General features: G+C 39.2%; 2 protein-coding genes across 2 annotated transcripts; both read left to right on the forward strand.

The window, feature by feature from the left end:
* Positions 1–999: 999 nt before the first annotated feature.
* LOC137028199 (CD48 antigen-like) lies at positions 1,000–5,784 on the forward strand. Its single transcript, XM_067396970.1, has 4 exons — positions 1,000–1,084; positions 4,853–5,191; positions 5,276–5,554; positions 5,663–5,784. Exons 1-4 carry the CDS (start codon positions 1,000–1,002, stop codon positions 5,782–5,784), a joined length of 825 nt encoding a protein of 274 aa, XP_067253071.1.
* Positions 5,785–9,953: 4,169 nt separating this feature from the next.
* On the forward strand, positions 9,954–18,618 carry LOC137028201 (uncharacterized). The gene is made up of 8 exons (XM_067396971.1): positions 9,954–10,065; positions 10,672–11,001; positions 11,083–11,418; positions 16,989–17,297; positions 17,468–17,587; positions 17,719–17,744; positions 18,337–18,408; positions 18,520–18,618. The coding sequence occupies exons 1-8, from the start codon at positions 10,020–10,022 to the stop codon at positions 18,616–18,618; spliced, it is 1,338 nt and encodes a 445-aa protein (XP_067253072.1). The 5' UTR covers positions 9,954–10,019.
* Positions 18,619–19,965: the final 1,347 nt, after the last annotated feature.

Below are 19,965 nucleotides of genomic sequence, written 5' to 3' on the forward strand. Positions count from 1 at the left end.
TCCCCCGAGTCTGCATCGTCGCTGAAAACCTCGACGTTGCCCACCAAGCCATTAAAAACTACATCAGGCTTGGTGGGCAAGGCTTTATGCGGCAGCAGGTCAGGCAGCGGCATGTCTACATACCATGTCGCTCCTACAGGCATATCAAGCCGACCTGCTGGGGGAAGTGGAGAATAGCGGGGAGGCCACGTATGAGTGCATCCAGGAAATCAGGATGGCAACTGACCTGGCTCTCCGTGCCACCAAAGAGACGGCAAAAGAAATCGGCCGCTCTATGGCAGCATTGGTGGCTACGGAGAGGCACTTGTGGCTGAACCTCTCGGACATAAGGGAGCGTGACAAAGCCTCCCTTATGGACGCGCCGCTGTCTCCTGCGGGCCTCTTCGGCGACGCCGTTACAACAGTCGTCGAGAGGTTCCAGGAGGCTAAGAAACAATCTGCGGCGTTCCAGAGGTTCATCCCCCGCAAACCAAGAATCCCTCCCCCGAGGCTGATGAGCGGGATCAGCCTCGGCCGTCAACGAGCTCCTCAGCGCACCACAGAGCGCAACAAAAGATTAGCGTGGCCGCCCGTGCTCCCCGCAGAGAGCTTGGGGATCGGGTCGGCCCGCTCAGCCGAAGCCTTCTAGGGGCAGAACGGACCTGCGCGCCGTTATCCTGGCCCGGAAGGCTTCGAAGCGGTCCTGATGTCTGTGGGTCAGGAACCGATGAGGGCGGCCCCCTCCGAAGGGAGCCGGCGAAAAATACATCTAAAAGCCGCTTCCCTTCGGCGCCCTCAGGGGATCGTTATGCCAACCCTGCCACCCAGGGTGCGTCAGGGCGCAGCGGGTCTCCACCGACCCTCCGAGGAGGGCCGGCCACTTGATTCGATTGTTCTCTGCCGGTGCGCCGCTTCAGAGCGTCGAATCAGGTGCTCAAAAACACCAGAGGCCAGTCTCGAGAGACTGGTTCCCTTAGTAAATTTTCTGGTAGAATGGAAACTTCTTCCGAATATATCAAAATGGGTGCTGCTCACTATAAAAGAGGGTTACAAGATCCAGTTCGGGTCTCGCCCGCCCAGATTCAACGGGGTTCTTCCCACAGTGGTAACCCCCGAGCAGTCTCTGGTTATGGAACAAGAAGTTGCGACACTTTTGCGAAAAGGAGCTATAGAAAGGGTTCCTCCTCCCAGCAACCAGTCAGGGTTCTACAGCCGTTACTTCATTGTTCCAAAGAAGGATGGAGGTCTACGACCTATTATAGATTTACGTGTGCTAAATCGCTCAATACAAAAGCTCAAGTTCAAGATGCTGACACTCAAACAGATTATACCACAGATCAGGTCCGAGGACTGGTTTGTGGCAATAGACCTGAAAGATGCTTACTTTCATGTGTCCATCCATCCTTCTCACAGGAAGTTCCTCAGGTTTGCTTTCGGGGGCGAAGCTTACCAGTACAGGGTTCTTCCGTTCGGCCTATCATTATCACCCCGCACATTCACGAAATGCGTGGACGCAGCTCTGGCTCCGCTGAGGATCCAGGGCATTCGCATACTGAATTATATCGACGATTGGTTGATTCTAGCTCAGTCAGAGCAACTAGCAGTTCAGCATCGAGATGCTGTTCTGTCCCATATGAAGAGGCTTGGGCTGAGGCTCAATGCCAAAAAGAGTGTGCTAGTTCCAGCTCAATCCACCAACTATCTGGGTGTAGTGTGGGACTCCACCACGATGCGGGCATATTTGTCTCCCGTCGGGTGAGTGCCATTCTTATGGCTATGAAAGGGGTGAAGTTAGGCCAGTCACTCACTGTAAAACAGTTCCAGAAACTGCTGGGTCTGATGGCAGCTGCGTCCAACGTGATACCTTTTGGCCTTCTGCACATGAGGCCCCTACAGTGGTGGCTCAGGACCAGGGGGTTCTCCCCGAGGGGAAATCCCTTTCGCATGATCAAAGTCTCAAAACGATGTCTTCGTTCTCTGACCATGTGGAAAGACCCCGGTTCCTGTCCCAGGGACCCGTGTTGGGGGCCACTACTCGTCGAGTAATGCTTACGACGGACGCCTCCCCTCACGGGCTGGGGAGCGATCATGAGTGGTCGCTCAGCTCAGGGTCTTTGGGAAGACCATCAGCTCTCTTGGCACATAAATCGGCTAGAGATGATGGCAGTGTTCCTAGCTCTGAAACACTTTCTCCCAGACCTGAGAGGTTACCATGTGTTGGTTCGTACGGACAACACTGCAGTGGTTGCATATATAAATCATCAGGGGGTCTGCGGTCTCGCCGACTATATTACTTGGCCCGTCAGATCCTCCTGTGGTCCCAAGGGAAGCTGCTCTCGCTGAGGGCAGCTTACATCCCGGGACATCAAAATGTGGGAGCAGATGCCCTGTCGAGGCAGGGGCCAAGGCTCCGGGGAGTGGAAACTCCACCCAGAAGTGGTGAGTCTCCTATGGAAAAATTTCGGTCGAGCGGAAGTCGACCTGTTCGCCCGGGAGAGTCAACCCAGTGTCCGCTCTGGTACTTCCTAACACATCCAGCACCTCTGGGTCTGGATGCTATGGTACAGACGTGGCCGAGGCTGCGCCTGTACGCATTTCCCCGATCGCCCTGCTCCCGGGAGTTCTGGAAAAAGTACGCCGAGAAGGGGCCAATCTAATACTGGTAGCCCCATTCTGGCCAACCAGGATATGGTTCTCAGACCTAGTGTCGTTACTCAACGGCTCCCCAATGGAGCTTCCTCTCAGACAGGACCTCCTGTCTCAAGCGGGCGGCATGATTATACATCCCCGCCCAGAACGACTGAAACTATGGGCCTGGCCTCTGAGGGGGCCAGACTCATAAATGCTGGTCTCCCAACCGAGGTTGTGGAGACCATTCTTAACTCCAGAGCTCCCGCCACGAGGAAGTTGTATGCCTACAAATGGAATTTGTTTTCTACCTGGTGCAGACACAATAATACGGACCCTGTCCTTTCTTCTGTTAGCTTTGTGCTAAAATTCCTCCAGAAAAAATTCTCGGAGGGCCTATCTCACTCAACCTTAAAGGTTTATGTTGCAGCAATTTCAGCATATCATGCTCCTCTTGAGGGGAATATCTCGGTAGGTCGAGACCCCTCGTCACACGCTTCCTCCGTGGCACACTGAGGTTGAGGCCTCCAGTGCGCACAAGGGTGCCAACCTGGGACTTGGCTGTGGTCTTACAAGGGTTAGCTGAGGCTCCCTTTGAACCATTAGAGGAGGTTCCTGAGAGGTTCCTCACTCTGAAAACGATTATTTTATTAGCTATCACTTCTCTGAAGCGGATAGGAGATTTACAAGCACTTTCTGTTGCTCCCTCTTTCCTTGAATTTGCTCCAGGAATGGTGAAAGCATTCCTGTATCCTAAACCGGGGTATGTCCCAAAGGTCCCTACCAATGTCCCAGGCCCCATTGTGCTTCAGTCTTTCTATCCTCCTCCATTTGAATCTGCGGATCAGGAAAAATTGAATCTGTTATGCCCAGTAAGGGCTTTGGATACTTATGTCCACAGAGCTGCCCTGTGGCGTAAGTCAGATCAGTTGTTTGTCTGTTATGGGTCCCCTAGAAAAGGGGGCCCAGCATCAAAACAGAGAATGAGCAAGTGGGTGGTCGAGGCCATCTCACTTGCATACGAAGCGGCCGGACAGCCCTCTCCCTTGAATGTTCGCGCCCATTCTACCAGGGGTATGGCGGCATCAAAAGCTCTGATGTCAGGAGTCTCCATGAGTGACATATGTGATGCAGCTGGATGGTCATGCCAGCACACATTTATTAAATATTATAACCTTGATGTTGGCTCCACTCCGGGGTCCTCTGTCCTGTCAAGATAACCTTGGCAAGTGCTTGAGCTACGGCTCAGTTGGGATTGCTCCCAATGCGTTACCACGCAGCGTCGACAGTTCCCACGAAAGGGAACGTCTCAGGTTACAGATGTAACCCTGGTTCCCTGAGTAGGGAACGAGACGCTGCGTCTCTTGCCGTACCCCTGCACACTTGCAAGTGCTTGCTTCAGACTTACTTAGAAGCTGGCGTGCTCTGCATCCGAGTGTGCTTTATAGTTTCCTGGTCCGTGACGTCACCCGTCTCTGACGTCTCGCTTCGCGATTGGCTAGATACATGAGTGCTTCAGTGACGACATCACGCAGAAGGTTCCCAATGCGTTACCACGCAGCGTCTCGTTCCCTACTCAGGGAACCAGGGTTACATCTGTAACCTGAGACGTTTCTTTACAAAGTCACATCGCCAACTACTGGCCTGGCTGCAGAATACAGCGTTTTTACTTATTTTATGCAAAAACACAAAGGAAAAACTTTTAGTACACTTTGTTTAGCAGGACTGAGACCTGTGCAAATGCACTTCAGACACCTTAAACAGTCTGAAGTAAACGTGTCCATTTGCGGGGTTTGCACTTTGCAATTAAATTCACAGTGAAATATTCACCCAGGTTGTTTTTTTAGCAGGAAACTGTCTTTCTTGTCAGTCATTTTGCATGATCAGGTTCGCTATCGTATCTGTGGAGGGAGGAGAGAGAAGGCGAGCAGCGAAGGAGATCGGACTTGTTATCAAACCACAGCGCTTTGAGCTTGAGCACCTTCAGTGATGCTATTTCAGAGCCCTGAACTGTTCAATACTGTTGAAGAAAATGTTCGAAAGATTAGTTTTGTTCTGTTTGTGCTGTTGCCGTCTGACTGGTGAGTAACATATGAAGATGTGGCTCTGAGATCTGCCAAAAGGATCTCATTTGAAAGCCAAAAATTGACTTTCCAGAGTTTGTAATTGTTCAAAACTGCTACAAATTTCAGATAAAGCTTAATTTAACATTAATCAGCACGTTTTTTTCCCTATGTTTCTCCAGGTGTGTTTGCTGATTCAGATGCACTGAAGTCAGTGTCAGTGATGGAGGGAGATTCAGTCACTCTACAGATTAATGTTACTGAAATACAGACAGATGATCTGATCTTGTGGAACTTTAAAACGAAAGGGCCTCTTATTGCGAAAATCAACCGCGCGACCAACGACAGCTCAATTTATTATGATGTTCTTGGTGGGAGATTCAGAGACAGACTGAAGGTGGACAATCAAACAGGATCTCTGACCATCACAAACACCAGAATCACAGACTCTGAAGTTTATCAAATAACCATCAGCCGCAGTAAAGAAAAAACCATACATAAATTCAGTGTCGCCGTCTATGGTGAGTTGAGATTTACAGTTGCTGTTTTTGCTATGAATAGTTGCAGGAAAGCTACATTTCTCTTTATTATCTCATGTTTTCAAGCTCGTCTGCCCGTTCCAGTCATTATCAGTGAATTCACAGAAAATTCATCATCAGTGTCCAGATGTGTGCAGCTGTGTTCAGCTGTGAATGTGAGTCATGTGACTCTCTCCTGGTACAAAGGCAACCGTTTATTCTCCAGCATCAGTGTGTCTAATCTCAACAGAAGCCTTTCTTTACATCTGGAGTGTCTGGACGATTCGTACAGCTGTGTGCTGAACAACTCCATCAGCAACCAGACTACATATGTTAACATCACTGAGCTCTGTCAGCCATGTTCAGGTATGTTATTGACATAAGCATGTGATGGTGCCTGATTTGTTTTGTACTGTTGTTGGTCTTTCACCAGTGTGTATCGTGTTGTTTCATGTTGTTTTTTTATTTCCTCAGATTGTGCTTTCTGTTGTCATACTTCTGAAGCTGTCATCCGATTGGTCGCCTCTGTTCTGGTGGGCGTGGCTACTGTTTTTGTTTTAGTTTATGACATCATCACATCCAGGAAAGGTGAATAAGACAGACATTGTCACGTTCACTGATGATCGCAGAGCAAAAGTTACAAACCAAAGCTTAGTTTAGGGTCCAATTCTCCCCGTCATTTCACAGTCTAGGTTAACTACAGACTCAATATAGTCTGGCTATGAGTAACCCACATCTAACCTTGAATTCGGTTACATGACATTTTTGCCAAAATAACTTGTGAAATGTAAGCGAAGTCAACAGTGATTATAAGGTGTTTGGTTTCATTTCTTTGACATGTTCTGTGTAGTCTGTGTGTCTATTCTTGGGCTGTGGTTAGACGTCCATTAAATTTTCACTGACAGCCCAGACATGTTTTAGCCTAGACATCCTAATCTAAAGTGTGACTGAATTTCTTTCTTAGTTCACCACAAGAAAAGACTTTAACTACTTAATTTAAGTTTTTATTTTAGTAGATCCACTAGGATTTATTTTATATTCATTTTGTTTGTTAAGAAATTGAGAAGAAACAACTTGCTTTAAACTGCTAACATTTGTTTCGTTGTTGTTTTTGTTTTCTTTGTTGTTGTTTTTTTTTTCGCTCCTCACTGAGCATTTTTTATTAGCTTGTTTGTTTTTAATCCATATTTAATTTTCTGAGTTTTTTTTGAGTTGATAACTTACAGCCTTCTGTCAACGTATTTTAGAATTAATTAATAACTGAATTAATAAGTGTATTTGCAACTTTAATTGAAATCTGAATATGTATAATTGTGCATTTGATTCTGAATAATCACTAATATTAGAGTGTCTTCAGTTCTGCCCACTCAAAGTTGAACTAAATCTCAATAAATCTTATGTGTCACAAACATGTTTTACCATTTTGTATAGGCTAAGATTTAGCAAAAGTTTTCTTTTACAGATGATTATTGCTTTGAAATGTTTTATTTTTATTTTTTTTAAATATATTTTATTAGTTGAGAAAATGATTCACGTGAGAACAATGTTGAATATTATTGACAATTAAAAAAAGAGGTTAATATTATTTAAAGTTTGAAAAACTTTTGGCCACTTCAAAAAGCGTTTTTCTCATCAGTAACATAAATCAAAAAAATATTTTCATAAATATATAATCACTTTAAAATAAACACTTATGATGTCAACAACAGCGGCATCTGCTGGCTAATAGCATTCAAAAGAATCCTGGAAACTGGGAACAGTGTCGTGCACCGGGGGCAGGGGTGGGTGGGGCATGTGGGATTGCCCCTTTTTGTCCTTAATGTGCCCTTGACCGACCGATCGATCGAACGTCTATCCGAACGTCTTGTACTTTGAGCTTCTAACTGAGCGGGTGACCCACGTGACCACCTGACGTGACGACAGCGTCATGAAGTTAACTGGTTTTAAACCATGTAAGGAGCCAGCTGATGTGAAAAGACAATAAATGGACATTACAAGCACTAAGTACAGATATTTTATACCTAAATACTAAATACTGAATCCTGTGCTTGAAAGTATGTGTTTTACTAAGAGCATATAACTGTACAGACATTCCATAGTCTTAATTTGCCGTATAATCATGTTAACTGTTAACTTCATTGCCTACAATATACCAGTCCATGATCATCAGACATCAGACCGGTCTCTTTATCCTACTTCCCAGGAAATGCCGATCAGCTGATGTGCTTCAGGAGAGCCTTTAGCGCGGGCTCTGCTGGTCGTGTCCCTGCAGGAACTGAATTGAATAGCCTTGCTTTATACACCTTTTTCACCAGTTACTTTAAAAAAGTAATTAGTTATAGTAACTAGTTACTTCTCAAAAATAGTAACTGAGTTAGTAACTGTTACTTCATTATAAAAAGTAACTAATTACCAGGGAAAGTAACTATTGCATTACTTTTTATTTTTATTTTTTCAAATATGTCAAATAACTTGGATGCCTCCAATATTAAATATGTTAAATGAATGAAATGGACACTAAATAGAAAAAATATATATATTATTATAAAACATTGTACACTAATCTGCACAATTTTAATGTTGCTGTGAGACACCTATCAAATTCAATATATTATTGTAAATATTATCATTACTATGGAACAATAAAACACAATAGATGGTTTACTTTCACTTTCACTTTCTCGAAAAGGAGAATTCCTGGTTAGGTCACTAGATGGCGCTCTAATACACACTTTGAATGAAATATCAGGCAATTTATAACAAGGGCACAATATGAGGCTGATTTATTATTATTATAATTATTATTATTTTAGTTTACTATAAATAGTTTATAGTACATTTAGTTTACTATAAAATAAAAATCACTTATTTAGGATTTATTTAATGTTCATTTTGTTTATTGTGAACAAATCAAGAATAACCAAATGGCTTTAAGCTGCTGGTCTGTTTGTCATTTGCTCCTCACTGAAATTTTTTATGTATTCATTAATATTTTGCATTTAATACAAATGTCAAACCAATCATAGCAAAGATTTCAACAGTGCTCTATTACTGCCATAAAACAGTACTTATTTCAAACATATTTAAAATATAGTTTTTGGCCCTGCTGTCTGGGATGTTAACAATTTGGGTGAAATATAGTGTTTTTTTATTAATTTAAATTCAGTTTCTTTATGTGGCATTTGATTTAAAAAAGAAAAGAAAAGAAAAAAAAAAAAAAAACCTGGGGTTTAAAACCATCAGGAGATTTTTTTTAATATTTACATTTCTGTTATGTTTTTTTTTTTTATTAAATGGCAAATAAAATAAATGAAATCATTTTAAAAGATACAAAGAGGCAATATATGGAATAAAAAATTGCAATAATATTAACAGCTGTTTTACAATATAATTATAAAATGGAAATATAAAAGAATGTTGACATTTATTTGGGTAATTTGACAAATATGCAGTATATTTTTTTGTAAAACAATACTTTTGATGAAAAAAATACATATTATTATGTAGTGTGAAGTCTGCTGTTTGAGAAAAAATATAAGGGGTCACTAACTTATAATTACTTCTTTTTTATCATTTTTACCGAAATGTGTCCTATGGTATGACATATATCAACAGTTAAGAATATAGGCGTGTCACACCAAAGGACAACAAAACTTAACACTTTAATGATTCCAAAAAAATAAAAAATTTGAACAATTCTGAAACAAAAAAATAACATGTGCACATGTCATGGGCTTCACAGGGGGCTTCAGTAACATGACCTTGAATGGGGTCCTTCAACTAATTAAAGTTGTCAGTGGAATTGCCCGATTTAAAATCAGGATATGGTGTCACACCGGAGGACATGGTTTTCAGTGACAAAATGTTGCCTGAGGTATTTATTAACAAATGAATGTTTTTCTTTTTAATTTATAAAAGTTGTAATTTATTGAATCATGCTTGAGACAGTCACAACATTGGACAATTTTGAGATTTTGAACTTTTAATCTAATAACAGTAAGCAGTTTTTATATCAACAGGTTCATGTAAGTTAGATAATTTTAAACTATTTACTGCATTTTAAATGATGACAATACTAATTATATTCATTTTCATCATGTGTGAATGTAAAAAAAAACCTGACGTCACATCAACAACCCATTTGCATAAAAGTGCTTTTTGTGTTGACGAGTTACAATCTTCAATTTTGATCCACTCAGATTGTATCAACTTATTTTAGGCTGAATTATCAAGTGTATTTGCCACATTAAATGAAATGGTGAATCTGTTGAATTCTTTATATAAACATTTGGATTTTTTCCTGCATATAATCACTAATATTACCGTCTTCAGCCCTGTTACTGCTCACTCAAAACTAAATCTCAATAAATCATGTTTTAACAAAGATGTGTTTTAGCATAAATAGGCTACAATGTTTAGCAAAATTTCAGAATAAATCACTCGGGATGGAGAAATGAAGCCTCATGAAAGTCTGTAGCTTTGCTCAACAGCGCCATCTGTTGGCTCGTAACATTTTCTCCAGCTATAAAGCCGGTAAATATAATGTATATATTATCAACTGAGAACATGGAGGAACTTTTCCTATCTGACGTCATTCTTGCAGAAGAATGTCACCTTTATCGCCCCTCAATGAACACCAAAATTAAGCAACATGCTGCTAAGAATGCATTCAAAGTAAACTAGATTCGACCGGTTTTTATTGGAGTCGAGTTTCTTATATTTCTTTATGTTAATCACGTGACTTTCTGCAAAAAATGCGTGCCTCGACAAGGGGCTTCAATGCTGGATCCATGCTGGAGCCTCGTGTCACCACACTCAACCTGACATCAATATGAAGAGCCTTGTGTTAATCCTTCTTTTCTCATTATTTGTGAACGGTAAGTGGTTTTTTTTTGTGCTTTTTTGTTTTTATTTGCTAGTGGAAACGTGTTTTAGAAAGCTCGGGTCTTACGCCATAATGTTTTCCCCCCTTTTTAAGTGAGATATTTTATGTTTTAAAATAATTATCCGCTGCTCACCAAAGCTGCATTCATTTGTACTTGAATACAGGAAAATCAGTAATAGTGTAATAATTTTCAGCATTATTACTCCAGTCTTCTTCAGCGTCACATGATCTTTCAGAAATAATTATAATATGCTGTTTGCTGCTCAAGAATCATTTTATTATCAGTTTTGGGAAAAAAAAAAAAATTAGGATTAATATAAAGTTCAAAAGAACAGCTTTTATCTGAAATTTTAATTTTACTTTCAGTTTTGTTAATAATAATTTAAATTTAATAATTTCTTTCCATAAATATCTTGACCTCCAAACCTTTAACTAGTAGTTTATAATGTTACAAATCTGTTTCATCTCCTTTCTCTGAATCGCCGTCGAGACAATAATTGGAATAATTCTGTTGTAACGTTGTTTAGGCTTTGGTTGATTTTATTTCTGCTTTCGCATTTAATGTGAATTTTAACGTCAACTGTTTCTGTATGTTCAGCAGGTGCGTCTGGTGTTGAGACAGATGTTGCGGAGTCTGTATCAGTGATTGTGGGAGATTCTTTCACTCTACATACAGATGTTACTCAAATACAGAGAGACGGTGTGATTGAGTGGAGGTTTGGAGAAGATCTCATTGCTAGAATCACTAGTGAGTCCAATAATATCAAAATACTTGTTAATGATAATGAGAATCACAGAGGCAGAGTGCAGCTGGACGATCATACTGGAGATCTCAAGATCAGCAACATCAAAATCAATGACTTTGGACTTTATAAACTTGAGGTCAACAGCGGCAGTGGGTTATTGTCAAAGACATTTAATGTCAGTGGTGAGTATGTCAGGTATTTAGGTGAAGTTTGAGACTCAAGGTGAAAGCGTTTGCTGGCTCACATGTTTCTCTGTTTATTAGGTGTGATTAATCTGGCGTCAGATGGAGTGAAGCTCATGCCGGTGCTGGAGAGAGACTCTGTCATTCTACACTCTGGACTTACTGAGATACAGAGAGATGATCAGATAACCTGGAAGTTTGAAGAGACACTCATAAGTCAACTAAACAATCAAACAGCTGAAATCTTTGCTGATGTTCTTGATGGGAGATTCAAAGACAGACTGAAGCTGAACCAAAAGAGTGGATCTCTCATCATTACTGACATCAGACCCAACACCTCTGGACTTTATGTAGTAGAAATCACCAAGAGAAAAAGCAGCTACACCACACACAAGACATTCAGAGTCACTATCATTGGTGAGTCACTTTAATATTGAAATGCTTTAAGGATATCTGGGTCATTAACAAATTATTTAAAAATCCTGATGCAAATGCATGTGCCAAGTTCTCAGAAACTTTATATTTATATCTAATTGTCATTGTTTTCAGGAGAATACCACACTTTTCTCTTTTTTTAAAATGTGTCTTATCCTTATGCTTCAAAAAATAATAGTAATAATTGAATTCAGCAACAGAAGGGTCATGTTCAAGCCTAAAGGTGATGATACACGGGGCTAGTTTTTGAGCAATGTTGTCGGGTAATTTTGCTGAGCGATGTTGCTTGGGCACTTTCCCATTGACAATAGGCAACAATTGTCGATCTAAATTATCCAGATAGAAATTTGTTGCCTATTCTCATTGTGAAAGTGCCCATTGAGCAGCAAAATTTCCCAGCAACATTGCTCAAAAAGTTTCCCCATGTATCATCACCTAAGTATTTGTCAGTGCAGTCATCATGTTTGAATGTGATTATTATGAGTTTGAGTTTGTTTGAATCATAGATGCTTAATTTCTTTTTTCCACAGTTGAGACATATTATGGTTTTCCCATAAGTTAATTTTTTAACACCATTTGCAATGTGATAAGATTCCAGTGATAAGCATTTTTTTTCCTGTCAACACCATACGCAACAACATCAATTACAAATTGCAAGCACCCTGCTGTCATGCTCTTGCAACTACATTATCAGATTTATGAATATAAAACAATTTTGACATCATTCAAAATACATAATTCACAGCTGATACCTCTGCTAAAAAGGCCAGCATAAACCACCACGAATTCCATGCTGGTCCATGTGGGTTTGTGCTAAAATAGTGCTTGTCTAACTGGTGGACCAGGATAGTCATGCTATTTGTAACTGGTGGACCAGGATAGTCATGCTACTTGCAAGTAGATTTTTGGGGACTTGTTTTTACTTGTATATTTCTATTTTTAACACATTAACCCTTAGGGGACTAAGCCCTTTTTGGTCCGTTTTCTCTATTTTTACATTTCGGCTTATAAACCATATGTAATGATGATGGACCACCATGTATTTGGTATCAATGGATTCAGAAGACCCTAAGCTACAATAAGCATGCATGCAATATGTTTATAAAGGAAGTATGAGTGAAAAATTGTACAATAAACTAGAGAATTTCAAAAACGAAAATGAGATTTTTCTCATTTATTACTGAAAATCCTACCTCACACAACAATAGTGAAAAGGTTTTGACCCAAAAATATATTTTTCAAACCCTTTGCTTGACAGAAATGGGTTAATGTTCAATCAAATGTGTAAAGAACAGTTAAATAATTAACTTTATTTACAAACAGTCCTAGGCGTTTTTTTTTTATTTTTGGGACTAAGCCCTTTTTGGTCTGTTTTCTCTATTTTTATATTTGGGCTTATAAATCATATGTAAAGGAGATGGAACACCCTGCGTTTGGTATCTATGGATTCAGAAGACCCTAAGCTAACATAAGCATGCATGTAATGTGTTTAGAAAGGAAGTATGAGTGAAAGAAAATGTACAGTAAACTAGAGAATTTCAAAAACGAAAATTAGATTTTTGTCATTTATTACTGAAAATCACACATCACAGAATATAGAACAAAAAAAAAAATTTCAAACTCTTTGCTTGACAGAAATGTGTTTAATCAAATGTGTAAAGAACAATTAAATAATTAACTTTTTTTTACAAACAGTCCTAGGCATGCCAGTGAGCAAAGCAAGGCCTCTCCATCGGTGTAAAAGCTGTCTGCTCCAGATTTCTCCTCGTCACTTTCCAGTAATTGTTCCAGAGCTTGTTCTGCCGTAAATCTTTTACTGCTTGCCATTTTGATAAAACAATTCTGTAATAATGCTATATCTCTCTCGAATTTATCTCTTTGTGCTACTTAATACTCAGATCGCTCTCTGTAACACTCCGATCGCTTTCTGCTTTCTCCACCTGATGCTGATTCTCCGATCGCTTATTGATTACACCCGGCTGCCGGTCTTTTACTATTGGCCAGCGAGCTTTTACAAGGCTACAGCAGAGCTACAGAGTCCTCTGAATGGCTAGAATACATCATGGTAACCTTCCTCTGATTGGGTTAGAAAAATATTCCTCCCAGTGGCAATTTTTACATTGGTTGTTGCCTGTCGAATCTGCCTAACATAATCGTTTTCATTGGCCTGTTTACGCAGTGGTATTGCGCAATAACGCAAGCGCGTTTAACATACAAACTGGATACCGCTGTTTTCAGTGGAATCTGAGGAAGACGGCAAAAAAGACCGCATCTCTCTAGCGTTAATCGTTTTTGAGATAACTACACATTTGTAAAAGTATGCCATTTTGGGCGGTACCGCCCAATCCGTCCCTCAAGGGTTAATGATATAAAGGAAAAACAACGGCTCCAAAAATAAAGCACAGATGAAGAATGAACAACAAGGAAGCACACAAAATGAATGTACAGTACTTTAGAGTAAATACAAACAAGTGTTCATGTTAGTCGCCAACAGCACAGCAGCTCCAGACCCTGTGTTACTCACATGAGAAGCAGAATCAAAGCAGCCTCCACATCTGTTTTCAGGCCTTCCCACTTATCTCTCTCCAGCGCTGGAAAGCTGTTCTAATATAAACGCTGGTCCTAAAGCGCTTGCCCAGTCATAAACCTTCATTCCAGTGATATTGTTTTGAGCATTTGTATTGTCTCATCTCTAATACTGCAGGTTTTTTTTTTTTCTTCATATTTTCAAATCTCCCTCTTGCTCGTTCTCTTTCCTCGACCGCCATACGCTCCTAATGCTGATTGGTTAGACGTTTGTTGTCTGTGTCAGCCTGACTAACTTCCAAAAAATGTTTTTGAAATTCTACTTTATTATCGATAATAAAAACTCAGAATTGAAAGTTGCTGTTTTTAAAGATTTTAATGGTCATTTGAGAACTCCTATGTCAAAATCAGGCTGTCAGTCACTGATCCCAAAAAGTGTACATAGTAAAAGGTATGTCACTGCAGTCAGGAGCATTAAATATTGTAGTCAGTTGCTGAAAGATAATTAATTCAACCAAAGTCAAGGGCCAAATGGCCAACTAAAAGTCACATAATGAAACACTGATCACCATAATGGTGACTCCAAACAGACTTCAACAAATTTTAACACATACACAAGTTTTGCTGTGGTCTTGCTGGAATCTTATCAGCATCCAAAAGACAACATATGCTGGTCCATCAGCCCTCAGGCATCCCAAGCTTGTCCCAGCATGCAAAACATACCTTATGCTGGACCACCAGCACACGCGCTTCTCATGATGGGAAACTGCAAACCAGCAACCAGAATCCCATGCTGGGGACCAGCATGCAAACCATACCTTATGCTGGGGAACAGTAATGCTGGAATATTCAGCAGGGACAATACTTGTCGCTATACACTACAGTGGTGCTCAGAATTATTGGCACCCTTGGTAAATATGATCAATGATGACAATAAAAATAATTATGCATTGTTTATCCTTTTGATCTTTAATTCATAAAATTTGCAAAAATCTAACCTTTCACTGAAGAAAAAGAATTGAAAGTGGGGGGAAAGTCACATTATGAAATAAATGTTTATATATCCAAAACACGTTGGCCACAATTATTGGCACCCTTTTATTCAATATTTTTTGCAACTTCCTTTTCCCAAGATAACAGCTCTGAGTCTTCTTCTATAATGCCTGATGAGTTTGGAGAACACATGACAAGAGATCAGAGATCATTCCTTCATGCAAAATCTCTATAGATCGTTCAGATTCCCAGCTCCATGTTGGTGCTTCTTCTCTTCAGTTCACTCCACTCATTTTCTTTAGGGTTCAGGTCAGAGGACTGAGATGGCCATGTCAGAAGCTTCATTTTGTGTTCAGTGACATTTTTGTGTTGGTTTTGATGTTTGTTTTGGATCATTGTCCTGATGGAAGATCCAACCACAGCCCATTATTGGATTTCTAGCAGGAGCAGTCAGGTTTTGATTTTTTTATCTGTTGATATTTGGTAGAATCCATGATACCATGTATCTGAACAAGATGTCCAGGACCTCCAGCAGAAAAATAGGCCCACAACATTAAAGATCCAGCAGTATATTTAACCGTGGGCATGGGGTACTTTTTATCCATGTGTGCACCAAACCCATCTGGTGAGTTTGCTGCCAAAAAGCTCTTTTTTTAGTTTCATCTGACCATAGAAGCTGGTCCCGTTTGAAGTTCCAGTCTTGTCTGACAATTGAATATGCTGGAGATTGTTTCTGGATGAGAGCAGAGGATTTTTCTTGAAACCCTCCCGAACATCTTGGGGATGTTGGTGCTGTTTGATAATTTTTTTAGGTTTTCTAAGAATCAAGACTCAATTAATCTCTGCAATTCTCCAGCTGTGATCCTTGGAGAGTCTTTGGCCACTCAAACATTCCTCCCTTACTTTTTTCTCAGCAGCTTTGTGAATAGGTTTTAAGAGAAAACTCTTAGCTAAGAACTTTTACTGCTATTTAGGAGAACTCTTAGTGGTAAGATAAAATGTTTTGTGAATACGGCCCCTGGTGATATAGTTTTCAGCCTCATAAAAGAAAATCATTTACTAGTTGTACTCCTGACCAAAAGTGCATATTTGTTTTTAATAGGTTACCTTCACCAACAATACTTCATGACCACATGAAAAAAACATATTACGTGTATTGTTAAACACTGTTACAAAGACCACAAACTCACACAAAAAGCCAATAGAAACACTGATAACCAGAATGGTGACCAAACAATAAAACATCTAAACCTTTGTTAATTCTCAAAAAGAGTTTCTGCTGAGATCTTGAGAGATTTATTGTCTTTTTTATCTTCAGTTGATTTCAGGCTGTGTGGCTTTAAGTCAGTTGTAGTTGTGTTTCATTTTCTGAGAGTTTAAGCATGATGTTGAACCAACTTCACATTGTAACATTGATTCAATGCCATTACCATTGATTTTTTCAACATTAATTGCGGGTGCAAAAGTGATATTGAATCAGTATGGTTAACGTTGACACATTAACACTGATTTAACATTATTTAGACCATTACTTGCTATCTGGGACCTGCCGGTGATTTGGCATTAGTTCTAAAAGCGCTTCCTGAACCAACGTTTGAGCTGCTTTGCTCTATTTAGCTGCGACTGTGAGTGATCTCATTTAAGTCATTCAGTTTGGATTGGATAGGGTGTGGTTAGGCTGCCATTTACTCTAGAGGGGTTAGTAGCGGTTAACAGATGCCACTAATGCTTCGCTGATGTGTCCTGTGCGCTCATTGCATGTTTACATTGAATGCTCAAGCTAATTTCAGTGGATTGGTTACATGCTTTTATTTGCTGTTGGCTGATGCTGAGGATGTATTGTGTGATGTATTTCTCGATTTTGATTGCTATTGGCATATTTGAGCCTGTCCCTGTTGAAAAAAACAGCATATGTTGTTGCATGCTGATGTTTTGGTTTCTATCGTAGCATATGCCAAATGCATAAATGTTTTACTGTATGCTTAATCTCTGTCCGTGAAAGTTCTCCTGTGTTTCACTGTATGTCGAGACAGATGGAGGGAACAGGCTGTCGGTGATGGAGGGAACTTCTGTCACTCTAGAGTCTGGTGTTCCTAAAATCCACAGATATGATGTGATAATATGGAGGTGTGAACATGGAGACTCGGTCATAGCAAAAATGACCTTTGGGATCTTCGCTACATTTGATGGAGCTGATGGGAGATTCAGAGGCACACTGGAGCTGGACTACAAGACCGGATCTCTGACCATCAGGAACATCAGAACTAAACACGCTGGACTTTATCATCTCGATATCACCGGCAATATCACCCTGTTCAAGAGAATCAATCTTTCTGTCTATTGTGAGTATTTTGAGTCTTTTAATGGAACAACAACAACCATATTAAGATCAGCATGTTTTCTGAGGTTAATAATCTATAGTATAACTGACAACCAAAAAAGAAAAAAGGCACAAACATCAATCAGAAATGATGGTCATATTGCTGATTTGTTGATCTCTTTATCATTACAGCACAGGATAGGTCTCTGTGTGTTATAGCAGTAATTGGTGTTGCTTTTCTTCTGCTGGTCGCGGCTGTAGCTATTGCTTTGCTTTGCTGTCGAAACAGGGGCTCGCATCAAACAGGAACTGGTAAGTATTACAAACAGCTCATATAACAAGTGACACACTGAGATTTACTGTGTAAAAGACACTTTAACAGACATAAAACCTGTTTTTATCATCAAAATATGTTGAATCTGTGTTTAATGTTTTTAAAACAGGCACCTGGAAGAATCCTGAACGTCAGGTAAGTTTTTGTGGTATTTAACTTTATTTTGTGGCTTATTTATTGTCTAAACTGGTGCCGTCCTCTGTGCTCAGTCAGCTTGTCAGTTTGAAAAAAGCATGTAACATGCAAAATGTAACAGGAAACTTTTGGGACAAATAATACCAGTCGTTTCATCCAAATCACTCTTATTTCACTGTCTTTGTTTGCAAAAGTTAGTTGTTTAGGTTTTTTTTTATTATTGGCTGGATAAATAGTTAAACATCACATAATTATTTTAGTTCACACAGTGAAAGACTCATGCTCTGAGCTTATCTCTTATATCTGTGTGTCAGTTAACATCTGTAATATGAGAATGATGTTTTGCATTTTTGCTGGCGTTATCAGATATGTGCATTCGCACTGGAGTTAATGTACTGGAATAAAGGTGGCAATGAAATTGTCAAAAATATTCAGAAAGCCTCAGGCAGCTTCAGTTACTAGTGTAACTGGATGTTGTCGGTGTGTTTTGTGGAGTTAAAAACGGCAGGTGGCAGTTTCACTGGATCTTTTATTCCTCTCCTGATGTAAAAAACATTAGTGAATTACTCTTAACCTTCTCTCTCCCATTCAGGATATCCTGCTTCATAGCATCACACCACACAATGGGGAAATCACTGAAATACCATTCACACAGCTTCATTTGGTATATATTATGATTTTTAAACCTGATAAAATTATAATTGTATATTAAAAAAGCTAAAGTTTGCTGTCATTCTAACCTCTCTCGATTAAATCTCTCCTTCTGTGCTTCAAGGAACACACATACTCTGACCGTATGATCTCCCCTGCTCTCACAGAGATGGTGGTTCAGTTCAGCGGGATACGGAGACGCCCACATAATAACTCTCACTGAATCATTTAAGACTTTCACCTTTAACATTTCAGGTCCTGATCTAAGGTGTGTGGCTTCAAGAGAGTAAACGTACATGTGTTGTTACTTCATGTATGCTGTTTTGTCTTTTTGTATTGCTTTTTATATTTGCTCATTTCATTTTATATGATGTTATACTTTCTGTTCCTGTCAAATCTGCTGTTGTGCACTGCATTATCTTCACAAGTGAATTAGAGATAAGGCAAGTCTTCATTTCAACATGCTTTCACTGTTATATAATAAAACTTGTTGCATCTGGTCAGTCTGTATGTGTATATAAGGCAAGTTTGACATTCCATCTTATTTTCTTATATAATTACTATAAATACTTTGCAACTTCTTTTTCTGAAACAAGGAAATTAACTTAAAAGTTATTGTGTTCATGTGATAAATGCCAATAAAAACACATCTGATTTTCCCATAACTGGTATCTGTCAGTTTTAATCAGAAACTCAAGTTACTGAGTCTAAATGTAATTTTATTATATATTATATTTATTATTATTAAATGGTGTTAATCTTGGAATGGTGAATTCCTGGTTAGGACACTAGATGGCGCTCTAGTAGAAAAATACTGCTTGTAGTACTATTTATAAACAAGTTACAAGTCAGGGAAAAAAAAGCACACTGTGTTGGCTGTTCCCAATCCAAGGGACAATCTTTCACTCTGAACATCTCATTCAATTACGATTTCAAGGTGAGAACTGTATTTTCAGTAACTTTTTGGGGTGAAACTGTTGTTACTATGGTAAATTGCTTTATGGGTTATCAGTGCATAATTTTCTTTGGGGTAAACATTTTCAATAATACTAATATACACAATTTAGTGAACTAAGCAAATAACACATTACAAGTGTAATTTACCGGTATTCTGTAAGAATATATATGATCCATCACTCTAGTGGTCAAATGCTGTTATAGTTTCATTTCTAAGTGTGTTTATATCTGTAGCACATATGAAGGCAGTGAGGAGGTAGATATATATATATATATATATATATATATATATATATATATATATATATATATATATATATATATATATATATATATATATATATATAAAATGCTGCATTATATAGTTCTGTGTAAGTTATCTGGGTCCCAATTTATATTAAGTGGCCTTAACTACTATGTACTTACATTTAAATTAATCATTTGATACAATGCACTTATTGTGTACATATATGTTTTTACATTGTACTTATATTTTAAAATTACCTACATGTAATTAGATCTGTAATTATTTTCTGTAATTACATTTATAATTACACTGTTGACCCATCCCTTAACCCTTACCACTACGCTTAAACCTACCCATACCACCAAA

This window comes from Chanodichthys erythropterus, chromosome 10 (genome assembly GCF_024489055.1).
Source record: "Chanodichthys erythropterus isolate Z2021 chromosome 10, ASM2448905v1, whole genome shotgun sequence".
In the NCBI taxonomy this organism is placed as follows: domain Eukaryota; kingdom Metazoa; phylum Chordata; class Actinopteri; order Cypriniformes; family Xenocyprididae; genus Chanodichthys; species Chanodichthys erythropterus.

Coding starts and splice junctions, on each gene's coding strand:
- LOC137028199 (XM_067396970.1), top strand. CDS start 1,000: ATGGGTGCTGCTCACTATAAAAGAGGGTTACAAGATCCAGTTCGGGTC. Junction 1,085..4,852: donor ACGGGGTTCTTCCCACAGTG/GTAACCCCCGAG, acceptor ATGTTTCTCCAG/GTGTGTTTGCTGATTCAGAT. Junction 5,555..5,662: donor GCTCTGTCAGCCATGTTCAG/GTATGTTATTGA, acceptor TTATTTCCTCAG/ATTGTGCTTTCTGTTGTCAT.
- LOC137028201 (XM_067396971.1), top strand. CDS start 10,020: ATGAAGAGCCTTGTGTTAATCCTTCTTTTCTCATTATTTGTGAACG. Junction 10,066..10,671: donor TTTCTCATTATTTGTGAACG/GTAAGTGGTTTT, acceptor CTGTATGTTCAG/CAGGTGCGTCTGGTGTTGAG. Junction 11,419..16,988: donor ATTCAGAGTCACTATCATTG/GTGAGTCACTTT, acceptor ATGTCGAGACAG/ATGGAGGGAACAGGCTGTCG.